The sequence below is a fragment of the Amborella trichopoda genome, chromosome 5, assembly GCF_054954075.1.
Source record: "Amborella trichopoda isolate Santa Cruz 75 chromosome 5, AtrichopodaSantaCruz75HAP2 v2.0, whole genome shotgun sequence".
Classification (NCBI taxonomy): domain Eukaryota; kingdom Viridiplantae; phylum Streptophyta; class Magnoliopsida; order Amborellales; family Amborellaceae; genus Amborella; species Amborella trichopoda.
The window spans coordinates 10,556,311-10,577,144 of NC_142340.1; the positions used below are offsets into that span (position 1 = coordinate 10,556,311).

General features: G+C 36.4%; 1 protein-coding gene across 14 annotated transcripts in view; it reads right to left on the reverse strand.

The window, feature by feature from the left end:
• Nucleotides 1-9,273: 9,273 nt before the first annotated feature.
• The window catches only part of LOC18443657 (nudix hydrolase 3), a 79,475-nt gene continuing 67,914 nt past the window's right edge, over nt 9,274-20,834 (reverse strand). For 4 of the 14 annotated variants that reach the window (XM_011628550.3, XM_088867437.1, XM_088867442.1 and 1 more), the window contains exons 15-22: nt 11,823-11,929; nt 11,521-11,689; nt 11,027-11,110; nt 10,836-10,930; nt 10,651-10,741; nt 10,418-10,564; nt 9,797-9,873; nt 9,274-9,596 (exon numbers count right to left, since the gene is read on the reverse strand). In XM_011628550.3, coding sequence (XP_011626852.1) covers nt 9,811-9,873; nt 10,418-10,564; nt 10,651-10,741; nt 10,836-10,930; nt 11,027-11,110; nt 11,521-11,689; nt 11,823-11,929 — 756 coding nt within the window. In that variant the 3' untranslated portion in view covers nt 9,274-9,596; nt 9,797-9,810. Of the gene's footprint in view, nt 9,597-9,622; nt 9,874-10,417; nt 10,565-10,650; nt 10,742-10,835; nt 10,931-11,026; nt 11,111-11,520; nt 11,724-11,822; nt 11,930-20,834 lie in introns of those variants that run through there. The other 10 variants (XR_016055947.1, XR_016055946.1, XR_016055949.1 and 7 more) reach the window with 3 other exon arrangements.

The following is a 20,834-nucleotide window of genomic DNA, read 5'->3' on the forward strand; positions in this document are numbered from 1 at the left end:
AAATAGAAATTTGTTAGAACTTATATGTTAATACTATTACCAATGATTAGCCATAATCATAAAGAGCTAAGTTAAAGCTTCGGTATTCATCATTTTACATTTCAAATAAACATTAAATGATAATAAATATGTGAATATCCATCATTTTCTGGTTTACTCCAAATAAAAAATTACAAATGTAGTGGTAAAAAACATATGTCAACGGATCTATAACCATAGAGTTCCAAAAACATTCATGTACATACATAGTATATAGACACAAAAAGAAAGATATAAATAATAAAGTTCATGAAGTCCATAACTCCATATCTAGTCCAAATGTACATTGGAAAAAATGTAACCAAAAAAAGAGCATAGAGAAAGTATTAAATCCTAATTTTAATCTCATCATTGTCATCCAAAAACATTATCACTATAGTCAATACCAACATGATCATAATCAACATCAATATTGCATCCTCCCTCATCAACATGGGGCACATATATCCCTTCCTCGTCTTCTCTTGGCAGCTCAACTTTTGCGCATTGTGAGTCTTCTCCCTCAAAGTCAACACTATAGTCAACATGATAGTCCCTTAAAATTAAATCCTAATTTTAATCAATCAATGTCATCATTGAGATCCAAAAACATTATCACTATAGTCAACACCAACATGATCATAATCAACATCAACATTATATCCTCCTTCAACATGGGGCACATATATCCCTTCTTCTTCTTCTCTTGGCGGCTCAACTTCTGCGCATCATGAGTCTTCTCCCTTAAAGTGTTTAGGAAGCTCCACACCCAAATTGTTAGTATTATGAATATAATCTAAGCTAATGGGATCCGTGGTCGGCCCCCTCTTCCTTTTATGTTGCTTACATTGTATAAATTGAATTTACAAATTCAAATGTATCACTACATATTATAAATTCATAATTAAATAGAAGAAATATAAATAATCATCAAATATGAAGTGTGCAAGTTACCTCTTTCGTAGCTTTAAATTGTATTGGACAAAGACTAGAGCACTTAATCACTTATGTTCTAGTTTATTCCTCTTCTTTTATTCCTATTCTTTGTGTGGATTCACTGAAAAACACTCCAATTCTTCTCACAACCAGTAGTGCTTCAAGTTTGGCTCAACACTTTAATTGCAAAGCATTGTAACTCACGACATTGGTTGCTAAATTGAGATTACCATGCAACTGTAAAAATTAATCATTATCATGAAATGTAAAATCAAAGACATTAAAATAAATAATTAGAAGGAAAGCAAGAATGAAATTTTATCTGGACTTAGTGTAGAGTGGCTGCGGATTGCCGTCGGAGATACATTTCACATTGCATATTGATTTTGTCTTGGATATATTTATCTTGTACAAGCCTTGCAAGGGCATGAACCAATCCTGTTGTCACATCTAATTGCTTAGAGGGAGACGCTTGAAAGAAATAATTTGGGTTAAGATAGAAGCTTATTGCATGGAGGGAGCTATAAAGTTGAGATTGCCACCCATCATCAATAATTTTCAGATAAAGTTCATATAGAGGTTTCATGTTCTTAAGCCTACATTATATCTCATTTATAACCCTATCCATTGCCTCATAAAAGTACCCCATTGCAGGCCCCTCCTCACCATCAGCTAGGCGTAAAACTCTTACTAATGATTCAATTAACATCTATCACATGCTTACAATGCTTCCAAAAGAAAGAATAAAAAATTATCTAAGAGACCTCATTCTCGGCCCTCATTTTTGTATGTTGTGATTTCACCCAAACATTTTCCAAGGGGAAGCTTTGATTTCATTAGGCTTTCTAAACTAAGGAAGTTGGTGGCAAAGCGTGTAATAACTGAGTGAACCAATTCCCTTCTACAATAGCGCCTCATCATGCTCAAAATCAGTGTGTGATTATATTTATACTTTGTAAATTATTATATTTATACTTTGTAAATTTTCTTGCCAACTGTAGGACCTCTAGAATGTCCCAAAATTGAAAATCTTCTAGATATTTCTCTTGTTTTCCTACAATCTCTAAAATCAAATCCATACAATGCGCAATACATGCCGTCCAATACATGGTTTTATACTTTTCAACCAACATTAGTCCAACCGCCCTGTAATTTGTCGTATTATCAGTTATGAATTGAACCACATATTGATGACTGATAATTTTGACAATATCATCAAACAAACCGAAAAGAAGCTCATCAGTTTTTGATATATTAGAAGCATCCATAGACTTGATAAACATTGTACCCTTGGGACAATAAACCAAAAAATTGATTAAATTTCGGTTTGCTCTCTCTAGCTACCCATATGCCATAATAGAATATCCAGATGTTTTTCATGACTCCCTATATTCATCAAAAAAGTTGGTGACCTCAATCACATTCTTTTGCAAAAACTTGCACCTTAGCTTATGATAACTTGGCATTTTATAACTATGACCAATGACATATATTGCATTAGCTATCGGTTGAAAATTATGTAAATTTGTTGCATTAAATAGCATAGCAGTATCATACATAAATCAAGCTATAGCCACGTATACCTACTCAATAATTTATTTCTAAGCTAAAGCACTTTTTATGCTTGGTTGTCCTGCAGGTGTGGTCCTAGGGGCAAAATAGCCCCTCATTCATCCTTTCTTTCCAACCCCACTGCCTCTACCACCACCTCTCTCTTTTCCTCTCCCTCGAACTACATTATGTTGTATAGAAGCAGACACCATTTCAATCCCGTCATATTCTTCATAATCAAACTCTTTACGTTCTCTAATTGTTTGGGGTCTTCAAGGATTCTCAATGATATCGTGGACTCTTTGCTTTTTTTGCTTTTGAGAATTGATTTCACCCAAAGCCTGTTGCATTCACCATTTAACATTTGCTGAAACTTCCTTACAAGGTGTAATATTACCTTGCACTTCGGCAAGACACTGCTTTAATCAAAATATACTAGACCCTTTAATTAATTTCTCACAAAAAATTCATATGCATTGGTTTCGATCTGCAGGAACTGCCTTTGTGTATTCCCATGCAAGGTCAGAGGATCTAGAACTTGCTATCCCTGCTAATGGGGTCGATCCAGATGCAGAGCTTGACATGACTTACACACAGCTACAAAGGAATAATTTAAGACAATTTCAACTTTCAAGTAAAATATTCTAGAAATTAATAGCTTTATAACAATGGCTTGATGAGATCAATCCATATAACAACATCCATTTATAATATGCATAAAAAAAAGATATTAATAAACTCAGTTGTGGTAATGAAAAAACATTTGATTAACATCTAAGTTTGATTTTACTTAGACTGTCAATTATTTGAATGAAAGCACAAATAGTACAAGATAACATGATTTTTTTGTTAAGGTTTCATCGACTTATTCGAAAAAAAACATGATTCTCAAGGTCTTTGTGTTTTGGGAACACAAAAAGTTGAAATGAAGCTCTTAAATTGTATTACAACGAACAAACAAACAAAATCACCTCAGTTTAAAGAAAATATCTGAGAGAAGATTGTCCAAAATTCTCAATATGACACAAATTTTAGCTCTTCTGCCAATTAAAAAACACTACCACAAATCACACGTATAGTGTATACCCCCAACAAACAATATCCTAATTTAAAATTTTAAATGAATATCCCAATATAAGAATGGACAAATTACATATATTACGAAAAAAATACATCAAATAATTCAAAAGAAAATTGGCAGAAAATTAGATTTAGAGAAAAGAGATCAATTACAAGTACTAAAATTTCACAACAAAATGTCACATAACATTATCAGTCACCCATTTCACAAAACAAACATTTAAACATTATTTGAATGAGATTATAGTTTGTGTGTATGTGTATGGGCCAATCTAACTTGACCAGTTTTTATAGTTTACATACTTTTGTATTACCTCTTCTTACTGCCGTATTTATGTTAATGCATTTTCCAATGTTACGTAAGCAAGATATTTTGGGTCCTTTATAGGGAATTTAATTTATAGAGAAAATAGATCATTGATATTAGTAATAGATTGTATCTATTTAGGGTAGGAACAAACAACACAATAGTATTTCATTGCTACAAATATGGATTATTGAAATCGAAAAGAATAAAACATATTGGATATTTCTCTTCAACTCCTAAGTATTCTTTACATTATATTATACGAATAGTTGAAGTGGACCCTCGAAAGAGGAGATTGATTATGGGAGTGTTTGACTTGAACTATTGATTGGGCCGTGCAGATATATGAATTTATCTGCCACATTGAAATTCAACCAAATGTGTTTTTGTCCAACCACCGTATTGGAACTTAGGAGGAGAGAGGGAGAGAGAGAGAGAGTGCATACTATTTTTGGAAGAGAGAGAAAGACCTTGAACTTGAGGGTGGAAAGAGGAGACGGTTCGTGCACCAGAGTAGGGAGAGTAGGTTGTAAAAACCTTTTTACCTTTTAACATTTGAAGGTAAAACATTTTTGAATTTTGTGTTTTACCTTATATAAGAGAGAGAGGGAGAAGAGAGAGAGAGAGATATCAAATTACTGATTTTGCCCGAAAAGGAGAGAAAAAAATAATTTCGCCTCTGTTTTTTTTAGTCGAATCTCATTTCTTCACTCGAATTGACTTAAAGCATTCGAAACAACACGAAGTACCCCGAATCTTGCCGAAGTGAGTGATTTGTTCTCCGCTTCATTTCAATTTCGTGTGGAAAACCAAAGGCTTCCGCCAAAGCGAAGCAAACTTGATAACATTGCTCATAGGCAACCGCACACAGGAGACCCACTGCAAAATCTCACAGTTCTCCTAATCTACAAATATGATCATTGGAAATCTCTCCGACCTCAACAAGGGATGACTCATTGCAAAACCTTCTCGGTAATGCCACATGCTCAGCGCTTAGAGTTTTTAAATATGATCACGGCCATAAACAGCACAACCCTTGGTCAATCAACACATACACTTCCACTAAAATGCATATTTCATTGTGAAATAGCGTATTTACAAACTCTCTAGGCCCTTCGGGCCGCAAAACCCAACATGCTTCCATTTCTCTCTCTCCTCTGTCTTCTCCTCCCCCATTATCTCTTACCTCTAATCCTCCTTCAGGATCTCCCAAGCTCCCCACCTTCACGGCTTCGGCCCTGGACCTCTCTTATAATTTCTTCATAAGCTAAACCCCAACCTCAACCCCAAATCCTCATTCTCAAACTACTTCCCTCTCTACCCCACTTCTCCAATTACCTCATCTTTCACCTGTGTGGAAAAACTTCTCATTTACTTTACCTATTCACATTTTTGACAGATTTAGGTAAATAATTGTAGGATTTCAATCAAAATAGGCCTATAAAGAGAGAATGTGAAAATGTTTGGCATTAAGAATTGGGAAACTAAAGAGTGCTTGAAAGGGGTTGGAGCAACCTATTGGGGCTTATGGCTCTCTCTTAATAAGGGGAAGGGGGAAGAGGGACTGATGAAGGAGATGAGAGAGGCCCAAGGGATTTATATTTGTTTCACTGCCACCATCCCGCCATTTGTTTCACCTAATCACATGAATTAGTGAGAGAAATTGGCATATGGGTAACTGGGGCTTTTTATGCCCCAGTTTAATAATACAAAAAAGGAGGCAGAGGAATGCTGTAAATCATTAGGGCAGAGAGAGACCCAACAAAAATTCGATGGAAATTTTTTTCCAAGGAAGTCGCAGAGAGAAAGCAACATGTGTAGTGCAAAAATGTAGGGCTGAGAATTTATCTAGTTTAGATCCGAAACCTAAATTTCGGACACTATTCGGATCCAGGTATGTATCCAAGATTTTGATATGATGTGGATCCAAAGTTTGGTTACGAATAGCAATTCCGATCGGATCTGGGTACAATTGGATTTGATCCGGATCCAACCCAGTTATTAAAATGGATTGTCTACAAAGAGACTATTTATCTTTTGTACATGGAGGCACAATCTTTTTATTAGTGAAATAAGATGCATCTTCATCATCAGCCTCCATGCATTTTTTGTAATTCTTAATCATATTTTCAAAATCTTCATATGTTGTATTTCTAGCCTCCCTGCTTTGTACCTCCTTCATTACCTTATTTCATTTCCCCCCTACAATTTCTATAGGCTTGATTTCCTTTAGGTCTGGGTCAACACCTTCCTTCTTCATCTCTTCATTGATGCTAAAGTTAGATGTTTTTGCTGTCTCAAGGCCAACTTCTATCATTCCACCTTGTTCATTATAAAAAATAGGACCTTCATCAAAGATGAGGTCACCCGTAACATCGAGAAATGATGAACTTGGCTCAGTCCTACAAAAAGGCTCATAACAAAATAGATAAACACGCATTTGAGAGGGACAAAAACATTGTCTATGATAACTGCTAAATTTATCAACACAAAAGTGCCTTAGCCAAGGCTGCACTCTTTAAACCCTTTGGACTATGTTTGGGGGCTCTATTGAGTGCGAGCTATTGTTTGTTTGTTTGCTAACTGCACACACTTTAGTTAAGCTTCAACCACCTCAAAAAAAATTCTGGTTCTCCCTTTTTTTAAAGAATCCAAAAATACCCCTGGATGTAAATTTAGTGGTCTTTTTGCCAGTTTTTACTCGATTTTTAGCTTAAAAGGCCCAATTGTGAGCGCGCAACCTTTATGCAGCACTTCAAATTTTTAGAGAATGTTTACCTTCCTGTTATGAAACAGGCCCTTAAGGATACTCATGTTATTTAGAATGAAATCATAGGCCATCGAGAGGAATTGAGAAGATCGATTAAATTGAAGAAGATTAGAAAGAAGATAGGAAAGAGAAAACTGAGACAATCATTATTTATTATTTATTATTTATTATTTTTATTTTTTGTTTATCGTTTACATATCCCTTATTATAATAGTTTTTAGATGGATAAATTACGACCAGGCTTTGTCTTTTATATGGGGGATTTCAAAGATAGAAATCATTTTATTAGATGCAGTCTGTCTCTCTCTCTGTGTGATTATCAAGTATCCTTTCTTTCATTTATGGATTTTTTTATTTTTTATTATAAGGAGGCGCTTTTTAATGGAAGATTAAGTGTTTGGGGTAGAAGATTAAGTATTTGGAGTACGGATTTATTAACCAGATTCTGAAAAATAGATTTACGATATGTTGCGATTTTTGTTTATGATAGAAATTGAGAATCATGTATGTTTTAATTTTTGTTGATCATTTACTGATTTTATTATTATTATAAAGTTATTGGATGGAAGAATAATTGAATCATTCATGAAATTAGCAAATTATTTTTTCTTTTATTTACATATTTTTTTAGCTATAAGGAATTTTTTGATGGAAAATCATGTATTTGAGTACGGAATTAATGAAGGACATTATTTCTTTCATAATAGTATTATCGTTATGTGAAATTTGGTGATATTCCAAATGTTTTTGATAGAGTATTGAATCTACCTCTATAACAAACCCGCACATAATTTTATTTTGAAGAAATTATAAGAAATATACTTTAATTTTGAGCTAATTAGAAAAAATCCCCACACTTTGCTAAACCTCTACATTATTTTTTTCACCTTTTGTATTTTTTTGATCAAATAGCCTTCATGGTAATTGTGTTATTGTGAAGACATTCATTGTAGAACAAGTGCCATGATGACCTTAATGTTTTGAAACATCACGATACTTAAAATACTGTAATAAACTTTAAATGTATCACAATACTTAAAGTGCCGTGATGATCCAAAGAGGTATCACATGACTAATAACCATCACGGTTCTTTACGAACTCAAAGAAGAAATTTAGAGAATTTTAATAAGCACCCCTTGTGATTTCATGTCGATTGTCCCATTTTTTATCTTTCAGGTAAGGTCTTTTACTTTTCTTCATTTCTCCTAAATAGGTTATTGCCTGACGAATAAATGTATTTTGCTCCGATCGAGCATTATATACAAGATCTTTGAGAGAGAGAAAGAGAGGGAGGGAGAGAACGAGAGAGAGTTCCACGGTAACTGATGTGGCAAGAGTTGAATGGAGAGAGAGAGAGAGAGTTCCAAGGTAAGTCATGTAGCAAGACTATTACGGTTCTTTACCTATCTGGGTTATCACAACACTTTAAATATCATGTCTAAAGGGCATTACAACTTTTTAAGTACCGTGATGCCTCCAAAACATTAATACCATCACAACTATTGCTATACCGTAATAATGTCTTCACGATAATACGACTACTGTAAAAGTTATTTTGGTAAAACAAAATACGAAAAATAAAAAAAAAGTGAATGAAATTTAGAAAAGAATGAAGATTTTTTTTTCTAATTAATCTAAAATTAAGATATATTTATGATAATTTCCCTCTATTATTTTGATAATTTAAACACTCCACACTATGCAAATAATAATAGTGCCATTTTACTTCTACAATACATGTGCATTTCACGTGCATTTTGATAGTAAATATAATAGATGTAATTTCATACTAATATTGAATGAGAGGTTTGAATCCTTTATATAAAGGAAATAGATGTCATATTAAAAATTATAAGATGAATGCATAATTTACTAACTCATTATAATTTGTACCAAGACGATATATTTCACAAAACTCTATCTTTTGAACCTTATATTATTTGAAATAACCTATAAGTACTTTTTCTACACAAATACCAATAGAAAATACATTTTTTTCTGAATGTAATATCTATATATTTAAAAATGTATTTTTAACATTAATTATTCAAAAAACATTTGGGTGTGAACGAACTTTTCCATTGCCAGAAACCTCTCCTGGATTGCAAGTTTCTCCACTGGGGGTAGTCATGATGGCTTCATTCATTATTGGGTTAAAATTAAACTGTGGTTGTAGAACTTTCCTTTCTGTACATATTTAGCCACAATTTAAGGTAGGCTGTCAATGGGCAGGACAGCCCAGCCTGCCCCGATTTCCCTTATTATTTCTTTATTTTTATGTAACACTAGGCCCAGCCTCGCCCAAGCCAGACTAGGGCCGGGTAGCCAAGGCCCCGGTTGGGCCCAAGCAGGCTATGGACCTCGGCTGGCCTCCTATGTGACATTCAATGAGAGAGTACGGCCCTAATAAGAGTAGAAACCTATAAAAGGCGACTCCAGTGTCGGGTAACCATTGAAGAGGACATTTAGGGCAATCTACCTCCTTATCCAATTCAATCTCTATATCTTCATATTATAAATTGTTTTGTTGGTATTTTATTTGAGAAAATATGCTACCAAATAGAGGAAACCCTTTTTTAAATGAGTACTCTATCCAAACTAAAGAATAAATTAAGTAAACCTAAGTGCTCCCATAACGTTCTTTCGAAACCTCGTTCTTAACAATCAAATTTTAGAAATTTTATTTTCTAGTAATAAGGTTTATACTTTATACCCTTTTGTGATTGTAATCACAATAATTGGAATTGTGTAATGCACCTGCCTCTTGCCATTTAAAATCAACTCCTACTTTTCCCACTGAAAGGCGTATACGAGGGCCTACTCAGCAAACTGCAAGGCTCAAGTTCCTCCTCCTGTGGGTCTGCCCTTGTAATTCGATCCAGAATCCAAACGTCCACAATGACCTGGGCCCTAAACGCTCAGTGGGCAGAGTCCTAGTTGTGAAGAAAAGAGGAGAAAATGATAATGACAACAATCATATATAGTTCCAAAAAGGAAGATTATAACAATCCTTCGATATCCGATTTCATTACAATCAATTTAGCCACAGAGAACCCAAATTTGAAATATAGAAAACCAATTAATATGTTGGGTACCAATAAATTAACATGGTAACAGTAAATTAATGCATTACATGAGCATACTTCTCTAAAGCTTTCCCTGCAATATCTTTTCTGCAAGGTCAAACCTAGGAGCAATATCCACTGGTACCTGCAATCAAAAGCCTTAGATGTCAAGCCACCAACGAATAGTCAACTATTATGTATACAATCAAACCCATCTTGCAACATAGCACAGGATAACATCTCTTTGACAGAGCATTTCTTCGTTGTGATAACTCTCTCCGGCTGAATACATTACAATTTTCTTAAAATGATTACAAGATGCCATGAAAATGAGAATGTTAAGCACCAAATTCCTTCTCCTTAGTAAAGAGAGAAACCATGCAACCAATCTAAACATATGCTCAGAGGCAAATCTAGGTTCTCAAATTGGAGATCCGCAGAGCTAAGCCAATCGAACTAAGAGAAAATTAGGCCATATTTCTGGATGCTTTCCAAATTTGGGGGCCTTGATGTAAAAATTGCATACGTATTTAACTTGGATGCTGACAGAGACGACCAATAATTCTTTAAAATTGTTCAACATAAAAATTCACAATCTGATTTGTGTGCCCATGTATGCATGTGTGTTACCAATGAATCATTAGAGAAGAGTTCCAATCCAGTAAATCATAACAAGCAGATATTCATACCTGAATCTTTTCTAGTTCTTGCAAAGCATGGCTCAATGGTTGTGTCATTGTAGCATACATGTTAAGAAGTGAACCTGCAGCAGCTTTATCACCTTTAGCTTGTATTGTCATTATTTCTCGACTCAGGCTCTCGACTGCACCTTCGACCTATAGCCAGGGGAACATGGGGTGCGTTTGTAATGGAGACAGACAAGGAACGTTTTAACTAAAAAGCTGGCTGCAATAACAATTACCTCTGAAAAATTAACCGAAAATGTTCCAGTTGAGTCTAAAATAAAGCCTCCTTTTTCAAAAATCCAATTAAATTGCAGAGCTTGCCCTTTCCTGCTTCCAGGAAATAAAAAAGACATTTAATTATGTTGGAAAAAGAAAGCCGTTGATAAATTATGTCAGCAAAATCGACAAGTTGGGCACATACCCATGTGCTTCTTCTAGCCCAAAGCGTACAGAACGGAAGCAGCCAGCAAGGAATGAGACATACATAGACATGGATAGGCTTTTTGGCAGCAGTCCCTGTCAAAGGCAACCAAAAGATTAATTCATTAATTATTTCACACATTCACTTTTTTATCCTTAATTTTTTTTACTACATTATTCAATCAGAAGCACCTGATTGACAAGGAATTTAAGCGCCCAAAGCCCAACAATATCTGCTTTTGCTTCTTCTAAGGCTGAGTGAAGCTCTTGAAGTTCCTTCACAACATAAAACAATGGAGTAAAGTTAGGTAAAATTTCCATTGTTCTTTCTTTTTGAAAGTTAAAATTCCATTGTTCAATACAATCATAGCTGAAATTGTTCGGCAGTGCTTCATAAAGAAATTTTGAGATGAACTACTCCGATTCACTGACTATGATTGCTCGATAATTATAAATATGGCCCTTTGTTTCTTCCATTGAAAATGGAATGTTTACTAAATAGACATTCTACAAAATTGTATGTAAGTGACTAACTTTTATAAAGTTGTTGTTGGAAGCCAATGTAGGATGAAGACAAAAACTATTCGGATTGAGGGAAATCTTAAACCCTGTAATTTCCTATCTTTTATTTAAAAGCAAATGTGGCTGACAAATAAAATGAAAATATTAAATAAATGGTGCCATACCAATCTCACAGTTGACTGTTGGCCACTGGGAAGTGTTATGGTATGAGGTCCAATCCCATGGCAGCACTCGTGACAGATTGTGTGAGTAAAGAAGGACTCAAAATCAACATATTGCTTCTGATCTTCTCTGATGCATATTTCAGATATGGGCTGAAGAATATGCTTAAACCTAAATGGGGGGAATAGATAATCTTGTCGAATTACTACAAATAGGAGTCAAGAAATATCATTAAGAACTATTGAAATCCAAAGAGGCTCTCTAACTGGCAGTGTAAACAAATAATTGTGTACGGAGTGTTTACTTGGCTTCTGAGACATTCTTGAGCATGACCATTGATGTTCCTCGCTCCTTAACTATTCTCTCATCATTTGGCAGATTGAAAGCAACCGTTTGTGGACCCTTAACATCCTGAATAAAAAAATCAGAAATATGCTCAACTTCAGTTTCCTGAAATCCTGAAAAATTGCATCAGCATATGAAAAGTAACTTCAAACAAGGTAAACCTGAGTGACAATTAGCAAAAGAACGGAAGACCTAATTGTCTGTCTCAACAGTTTCCATAGAAAGAGCAAAAGGGAAGAATTTGCATTTAGCATAAGGTGATTAATACAGGGTACTTAATCTTAAACTTATCAGTTAGTCAATAAAGACAAAGTATCCAACTTCTTCATGAAGACACAAGCTGCATCCCACTTTCAATCATAACTAACAGAATTGTGGTGTGAGGTTGCATCCCTGGAGGTCTAGAATGATTCCTTTGCGAAAAGCCTTCAAAATGCTTAGAGGTTGAGGATATGGGGCATTACTTCAAATAACATGTTTTGAAAAAGGGATTACCAACATGTTTTGTGTAACATACTTTAGAAAGGATGGACGTGCCCCTTCCTATGCCAGAATATAACTGACATCTGCTGAAGGCAACCAAAACTAGGAAGCATTTTAGCTCCTGTTGGTGGGTTGAGGTACCAGGCAGATAACTTTATAGAGAACGGTTGAGTTTTTAGCCATGGCATTTATATAACTTTAGCCGCCCCAATCACAGGGGATTTGTCATAATTACTTTAATAGCATGACGCCATATGTGCTGAGGTAGCACTGATGCTAAACAATAGCTCAAAACTCTCATTTCATCTCATTAAGTTTTAACACAGCAGTTCGGCAGGTTCCATCAAGTCCATGGCAATTTTGTTAGGTGTGAAGACATATTTCCACCATTGAAGACTGCTTCTTGTCCACAAGTTAAATGTTTATCAGATCAACCTGATGCAAACCCGATCCAATTGGATTCAACTAAAACACAATTAACATGGTGAAATGAGATGTAGATTACACAAGAAGGATGGTCATAAGATTGTGGGTTAGAGATTTGTGGTGATTTTTGCCAAATTTTTCAGGGTTCCGGAGAGTCATTTCAAGAGTCATGAGATAATTCTGTTTTTATTAGGGATCGCACTAGGACTGCCTATTTCCTTAAAGAAAATTTTATTGTTTGTTCAGAAAAAAAATACAATTTCTCATAGACCTATAAGTATTTTATTGGGTTTCCAACTTATGTGGGGTATTTTAGGCATTTAAATTTGGGGAAATCTTTGTAAATATCGCCCCCCCCCCTTTTTTTTGGTTGCAGTTTACAACTTAGTAGCTGAGACGAGAATGATGAGATGGATGAGTGCTGAGATGAGGATGATGAGATGGATGAGTGGTAAGATAAGAAAGGCTAGAATTCGAAATAAATACATCTGAGGTAGCTTAGGGGTGGCTCCAATAGGTGATAAGATGATGGAAAGTAGATTTAGGTAGTCTGGCCATGTACAGTGTCAACTTAGAACAATACAAGTTAGAAGGGACGATTTTGTTCAGCTGGAAAGCTGTAAAAGTGCAACGGAAAGGCCCTAAAGGACATGGATGGAAGTAGTGGGAAGAAATCATAGTTACCAAGATCTTCTAAGGAGAGGTCGCTTCCACTCTCATATCTCGTTCTGGTACTCTGAAATATAGGATCTCGATTCTTGGGAATTCCTCGATATTAATGATTGAGGACAATATCCCACATAGAATTAAAGCCGGGTGGGTGAAGTGGAGATGTGTAACCAGATTTTTATGTGATCGCCACATACCAATGTAGCTGAAGGGAAAGTTCCATATTACAGTTGTGAGACCAGCTTTTCTCTATGGGGTGGAATGTTAGACGGTCGAAAACAATATACCTATAGAATGAGTGTAAAGGAGATGAGGATGTTGATATGGATGAGTGGCAAGACAAGAAGGGAAAGAGATAGAATTCTAAATAAATACATTCGGGAAAATTTAGGGGTGGCATGAATAGGCGATAAGATGAGAGAGAATAGACTTAGGTGGGCTGGCCATGTGTGGCATAGACTCAGTATATCACCTGTTAAGACGTGCGAGTTAGTTCAAGTGGAAAGCTCGAAAAGGGCAAGGGATAGGCCTAAAAGGATTTGATTGGAAATAGTGAGAAAAGATACGGGGACTTATGACCTCACTGAGGGTACGACCCTTAATAGAGCAGAATGGCAGACCAGAATTCGTGTAGCCAACCCCAATTAGATGAGAAAAGGCTTTGACGATGATGATGACCCAAGAAATCCGAGATCTCGATCCTATGTTAATGGGACCCAAATCCCTATACCAAAAATTATCGTTTCATGAGTAAGCTGAACACGATTCCACCAATATGGAATCAAGTATCCTATACTTCGTGTGAGAGTTTCAATGGCACATATTTTGGTTCATAAACAATGGAGTACGGATCTCCATTTTCTTATGATCTACAAACTTTCTAAATGCCATGATTTTCTATATATTCTATAGTTCACCACTTTACACACCTTGTGAATTGCGACTTGTGTCTAGTTTAAAAAAAAAGCAACAAGATAGGGCAAGGAGAAAAAAAAAAGAAGCTGTGATGAGATGCAAAAGATAGTCACATTGCGGTTGTATTTAGGAATGTGGTCACGAAAAATACGCTTAACTTCCTTGGGGCTAGTTCATTGCGTCTTGTCCAACTCCCAAAGGGCTCCTATCACTTGATTGTTGGCTAACTAAATCGCTTCACATATGGGATTGCCTTATGGGTGATGGAATAACATGCATTCTTGGAAATATGAGATATTTTTTGAGTATAGGTCATTGAGCCCTTAACAATCATTGATGGAGGAGAGCTATTGAGAATTTTATTTGCCAATGCCTTTCCTTTTTTTTGTTGTTTTGCAAAGGAGAACTTAGCTATTGCAAGCCTTTATTTTTTAAAAACAACCTACTACAATATTCTTAAATTACAAGTTTTTAAGATCAAAAGTTTAATGTCCCGAAACACAAATGTGAGACATTTTCTAATCATCGTATAAAAATAATAATAATGAAAGTTTTCCAAATTCCAAATTAATACTTTTAGTTTCATTCTGAAAAAGATTCCTTCGTGAATTTGGAAGAAGTTAAAAATATTGTTAAATGAAACTCGCTCTGAATATCACAATGCACCTGATAATTGAACTTCAGGAATCTCAATCCTAACACGCCAGAACGTAAGCACCTACCGTAAGGGATCCACTCTTTTGTAGATAGAACTCGAGCCCTACATCTTCCTATGCACAAAACTCCTCTCAACCACAGAACTTTGTAGTTTCCTCAGTCCACACTTCCGTTCACGATCCTAGAGCTTTTTTGGCTCCAGGCCCGAGTAACTATGGAAGATATATGGTAACTTATGGTCTAACTGAAAGTACAGCCCTTGATAGAGTGGAATGACAAAACATCATTTGTGCAGCCGAACCCAAATAGTTGGGATAAAGCTTAAATTATGATGATTAATATGTCGGTCATATATATATTTTACACCCATGTCCCTTTTTTCCATTGTTTTAAAATTTTCTGAAAATCAACGCCAGTTGGCACTTTAAGTGTCATCCAGCTTGAAGCTCTAAGTTACATCGCCAAATGGAGTGGCCAATGAAAGAAGTGGCAATGTGGAATTCGAAGGAGTAAAATCAGAAATTTTCTCCCTTTTTCTTTTTATTAATGAATATGAGTTTCACTTACAAGTGCCACAATACATTGCTGTAAACAAGAAATAAAATCCTAAATACAATCTAGGATCGTTTCTTTTACTGCCAAATAGAATAGACAGAATTCAAGAACGAAAAAACAAGCCTCTGCTAACAATTTTAGTACAAATAAAGTTCCTCGAAATTCAAATAAATAAGTAAATAGTGACTGAAATTAAAAGCAAATAGCGGGGAAGACTTACTCGAATTTGCCTAGGGTCACCCTATAGGACTTAATACGCACCACACCTAGTTTCCTAACCGATAGCGCACTCTGATCCTACTAGCCTTGTTGAATTTTTTGAGTCGGGAAGCTTCCTTAAGCAATACCTTACAAACTAGGGTTTTTATGAGAGCATGAGACAATTAAGGTTTCAAGACCCCTTTTTAATTCTAATTCTAAGCTAAGGTTGGCATGCCCCCTTTCTCTCAACTTTATAGGGTGGTGGTGCATGTGACCCCTAGAGCTTTATCGGGTGGCATCCACCTACAGAGAGAGAGAGAGAGAGAGAGAGAGAGAGAGAGAGAGAGAAGAGAGAGAGAGAAAGTAGGGCATGGAGTAGAGAGAATGAAGTGAGAGAGGCTTGAGAAAATTGTGTAGAGAATGGGGGTGTCCCCTCCTTATATAGGCGACCCTAGGTATGGCTATCCAAAATAGTGACTCATCATAACCAATAGGATTTTAGGAAATCTCTGAGGTGAGAGAGGATTAAATTTGAGCTATCCATCCCAAGAATCATCCATAATGATTTAGGGAGGGGGAGGATTTCTAGGAATCTTATCTCCTGAATCTTTGACCGTATCCACTTCCTAGTCAAACTAGGATAAGACCAATCTACACTTAATCTTCTAGAACTTCCATATCTTCTAATATTCTATGAATTCAAAAAAGATAAAAGATATGGTCAAACATTTGTTCAAAGTAAGAAGCACCTCCAAATTTTATCTTAAGACGTAATTTTGGCGTAAAAAATTCATCTCGAATTATAAAATTTTGAACTTAAAATCGTTCAAATCTAAACATATGAAAATTGGACATTCCAGATAATGTGGTGCAAAATGTACTATTTTTGAGAAAGAGACGTGCCACCTCCATGAGTGAGGTCTGAGCTCCATGCCCCACCCATGTGGTGTAGCACAAATGTGGGGCTGGATCCAAGGCCCCACACGTGTCTCTCCATACAACCAAAATTTAAAAAATGTCATTTTAAGGATTTTAATGGTGAAAATAAATTTAAAAATCTGGAAAAATTTCTAAAATTCATAGAAACATTTGTTACATTGAAAACAAAATATCTATTGGTACCAATAGATCAAGATAAATGACTATCAGGCACTCCACCCGACACAGTAACTGTGATCCTTGACTATCTTTTCAAACCAACCCAATGAGACTCATGACCCACAATCTCATACAAGGTCATGATTGGCTCGTCAAAGCTGGCCAATAACTAGTGGAACCATGGTCCAGAATGTTGATTATAGGTTCTTCTCTTAAGAGCAAGTCACATGTACATATCACTATAATGCAAAGAGGGGCTCTCTCTATGCACATGTACACGTATTGCTTTTCAGGGTTGCTTCCTGGTAATGTGGTGTCATGTGTACATGCCGTGAGGAAGCTTGCTGAGTATTTAGCCCTCGCTTTCTCATGCCTACATCCGCAAACAGGAGATCACGAAGTTCTCCTGACTTACAAACCATCTCAGGGCTTATCTCCGAACTCAACAAGGGATAAGTCTCTAAAACCCTTTTCGACAGTACCATATATACAGGGGTAAGGGTTTTGGACATGACCAAGGCCATAGACCAACCGCCCAACCCAAGGTCAGTCAACTCACGCACACACCCCCATTTAAGTTTATAATCTATTATACTATAAATTTACATGCTCTCATACCTTTAAAGGCCACAAAACCCCATCAGCCACAAGGCTCAGAGTGCGGGTCAACATACGGCCTGAAGCTCATGTCTAGATTTGCATCATGGCTCCAAAGTGTAGGACAACATTTCAAGTGTTGACTAGCATCTCGCGTTTGCAAATGGAGTAGCCACAAGGCTCAAAGTGCGGGCCGACACTCAAAGTGCGGAACCGAGATCAAGTGCTCCATAGGCTTGAAGTACCAACCTGCATTTTGGGTTTGCCACAAGACTCCAAGGTGTTGGTTGGCACTCGACGTGCCGACCTGACCTGAACTTCAGGTTTGGTCGGAGCGTCGACCGCACTTTGGGTGTGGCATGACTTGAAGTTCAAGATGAGTCCGCACTTGGAGCACCGACACAAAGGGCATTTTAGAAAAATATAAAAAATACAAAAAGGGACATGAGTGTAAAATATAAAAATTATGGGAAATATCTTAGATATGGTAAACTAAAAGGGATATTTATGAAAATTCCATTTGGAATTGGAAATTTTCGTCTTAGTAGGGCACTTTTAGAAAAATGTGATTGTTTCAAGGTCCAAAGTTGGATATATCACTACTCTTTTTCTTTTTTTGATGGTTAATCTACACTCATTGCTTGATGCAAACTTCACAAAATTGTGGACTATATTTCTTTTTTTTTTATTGTACATTACACTTCATTAGAGAACTGTTTCACAAAGGTCTATACAAATTGTGCACTAAAAGGCCCTACACAACTCCCTCCCAAAAAAAAAGAAAAAGAAAAGGCCTACAAAATTATGCACTAGGTGATTTCATTAACAATAACAGCAATGTTGTTTCTAGCCAACCCCTCCTTCTTGAGAAAGTCTGCTATATGGCTGGATTCTTGCCATGTATGGGAGAAGGATGGTTTGAGCCTGGGATACAGATTGTTTGTGCTCTGTAGTCAATCAAAGATTTCAACAAAAATGTTGGGCATCAACCTTTCTTATATGCCCATTATGTTAGCTGAGGCCCCTTCAACCATCAATGGCCCCATACAGAATTGTCTATTCCCAACCATCAAGAAGTGCCAGTGCCTCTGCTGGCATTGCATCACTGAAACCAGCATTTCCTGAATATGAACACAAGAAATACCACAATGATCTCTAAAGGCACCCCTAAAACCAGCCAGGCCAGGATGCTAAATGAACTCCAGTTGAAGTTTAGTTTTAAAGCTCCTTGAGGTGCAGGATCTGGTTGGAAGCATGAGCACCGGAGGTGTATGTTTTGCTGCGAACCACTTTCTTCCAATTGCTCAAGAGGTCAACTGCCAAAGTGCCCCAAAATTCTTTCCTAACCCTGCCCAGCAAATGATAATGATCTCAATGGTGTCAATCAAGGCGCACTTGGGAAGGTAGAGAAGCTCAAATATTTGTTTATTGCACTATAACTAAAAGCCCCAAAGAAATGGCTAAAATGGTAAAGTGCCACAGAACCTAGAACAGAATAGGCCATCCACTAAGGCCAGAGACACCCATCGTTTATCAAATAGCTCCAAGGAGTTAACCCATATATTCTGAACAACCTCACAGTGCAGGAACAGGTGTTGAACCGATTCGGCGTAGCATTTACATGCGCAATTATTGGATAGCATGATGCTCCAATGTACGAAACTCGTTCCCTCGACCATAGAACTTCTTGGCTTCCTTGCTCTGCACTTCTGCTCTCGACCCTGGAGCTTTTTTCACTCTTGCCCCGGGTAGCTATGGTTTTGGAAGTATGAATGGTGTTAATCAACCACAATGTAGTCAAGCTACTGCCAATAAAGCTCAATCATAGAGTTTAACAGGACTGAGTGACTTGGATCCAACATTCCCACTATAATTGAACACCCTATTTCTACCATTTTGTTGGAGAAGTTTTAAAGATCAAACTACAATCCATTTCTAATAGCCATAAGACTCATCTTAAGGGGATAGAGAACAAGGAGTCATGTTGAATAGTTTTGTTCTCTCTCTCTCTCTCTCTAATATATATATCATCATCTGAGCTTTATCCCAACTATAAGGGATGGGCTACGCAATATCAAGGGTCAGACCCTAGAACATAGGTTCAAGATTCATGAAAAGATGTGGCAAAATTTTATGCTGGCAAACCTATCTAACACCATCCTCCTCCTTTATTCGGGCTTGGGAATGTCATGACCGGCTTGGGACCAGCCACGACAAAGTTTTTTCTCTAATATATGTAGCTAAAATATTTCCTACTCTCGCCAGAGTATATTATCCATTTACTCCCTTGGGCAAAACACTTGCTAGGGATACCTTTAGATCTCAGATTTTGGAGATGTAATCTCTACAAGCCAGCCATAGACTAATCTCAGTAAAATGTTTTTCTGAAATAAACTATGCACTAGAAAAAACTAATGCCTCACGACTGAATAGAGGCCGTCCATTTTTTGATGAGCTAGACCTAAATGTCACAAACTCAAAATTCAAATTTCCTATTTTAAAAATAATCATCTGATAATTCTTGTGTGGTTCCCAAAGTTTTAGACCAAAAAAAGTCTTCCTAAATAGGTGTTTAAAGAAAGGTAGTAGATACACAGTATGCTCCCATAGAAGCATGGTATACGTGCTCATATAAATAAAATAATAAATAAATAAATAAATAAATATATATATATATATATATATATACACACACACACACACACGTATATATATAAAGATTACTCCTTGTCCTTGGAAAACTGTAGATATGCAAATCAGAGGATCCCTAATGAAGGTCCAACAACCAACTTATCATGCCATGATTTCCCATATGCTAACGAACCCAGAATTTCAGCCAGGTTTCTCTGTGTGGTTAGCCAAGAAACATTGGGGCTGTTTGAAAACCCTGTATTCCTGAGGATACACAACCGAAGTATTTCATTGGGAAACGTAAGTATTACAACTTCAAACAAGAGATACTTGTAGTGATTGAACACTACAAGCAGTTCACAACAGCATGAGTAAAATTCTGTCCATGAAACTATTCCTCTTTCATGTGTCCTAGCTCATGCACGAATCAAATCTCAGCTGCAGGATATTTGGATTTCCAAAATTCCCCTAAGGGAATTTGAATGGTTAAGGTTTAGCTCATGCACAAATCAAATACTTGTGGTTGACTTGGCCAGCAGAGGACTAACAATTCATACCCCCCAAAAAGACTAGATTCTGCGGGTTACACACATTGTGGAAGCATCAAAAAGATGGGAAGTGCCAGTTCCTAAATTGGGTACCTACTACACATTGAAACAAACCAGGTGCATGTAATGCAATAACTACAGCTGTCTATTCACATCCATACAAGGTCTTTCCCAGACAGGTATACCTGAAC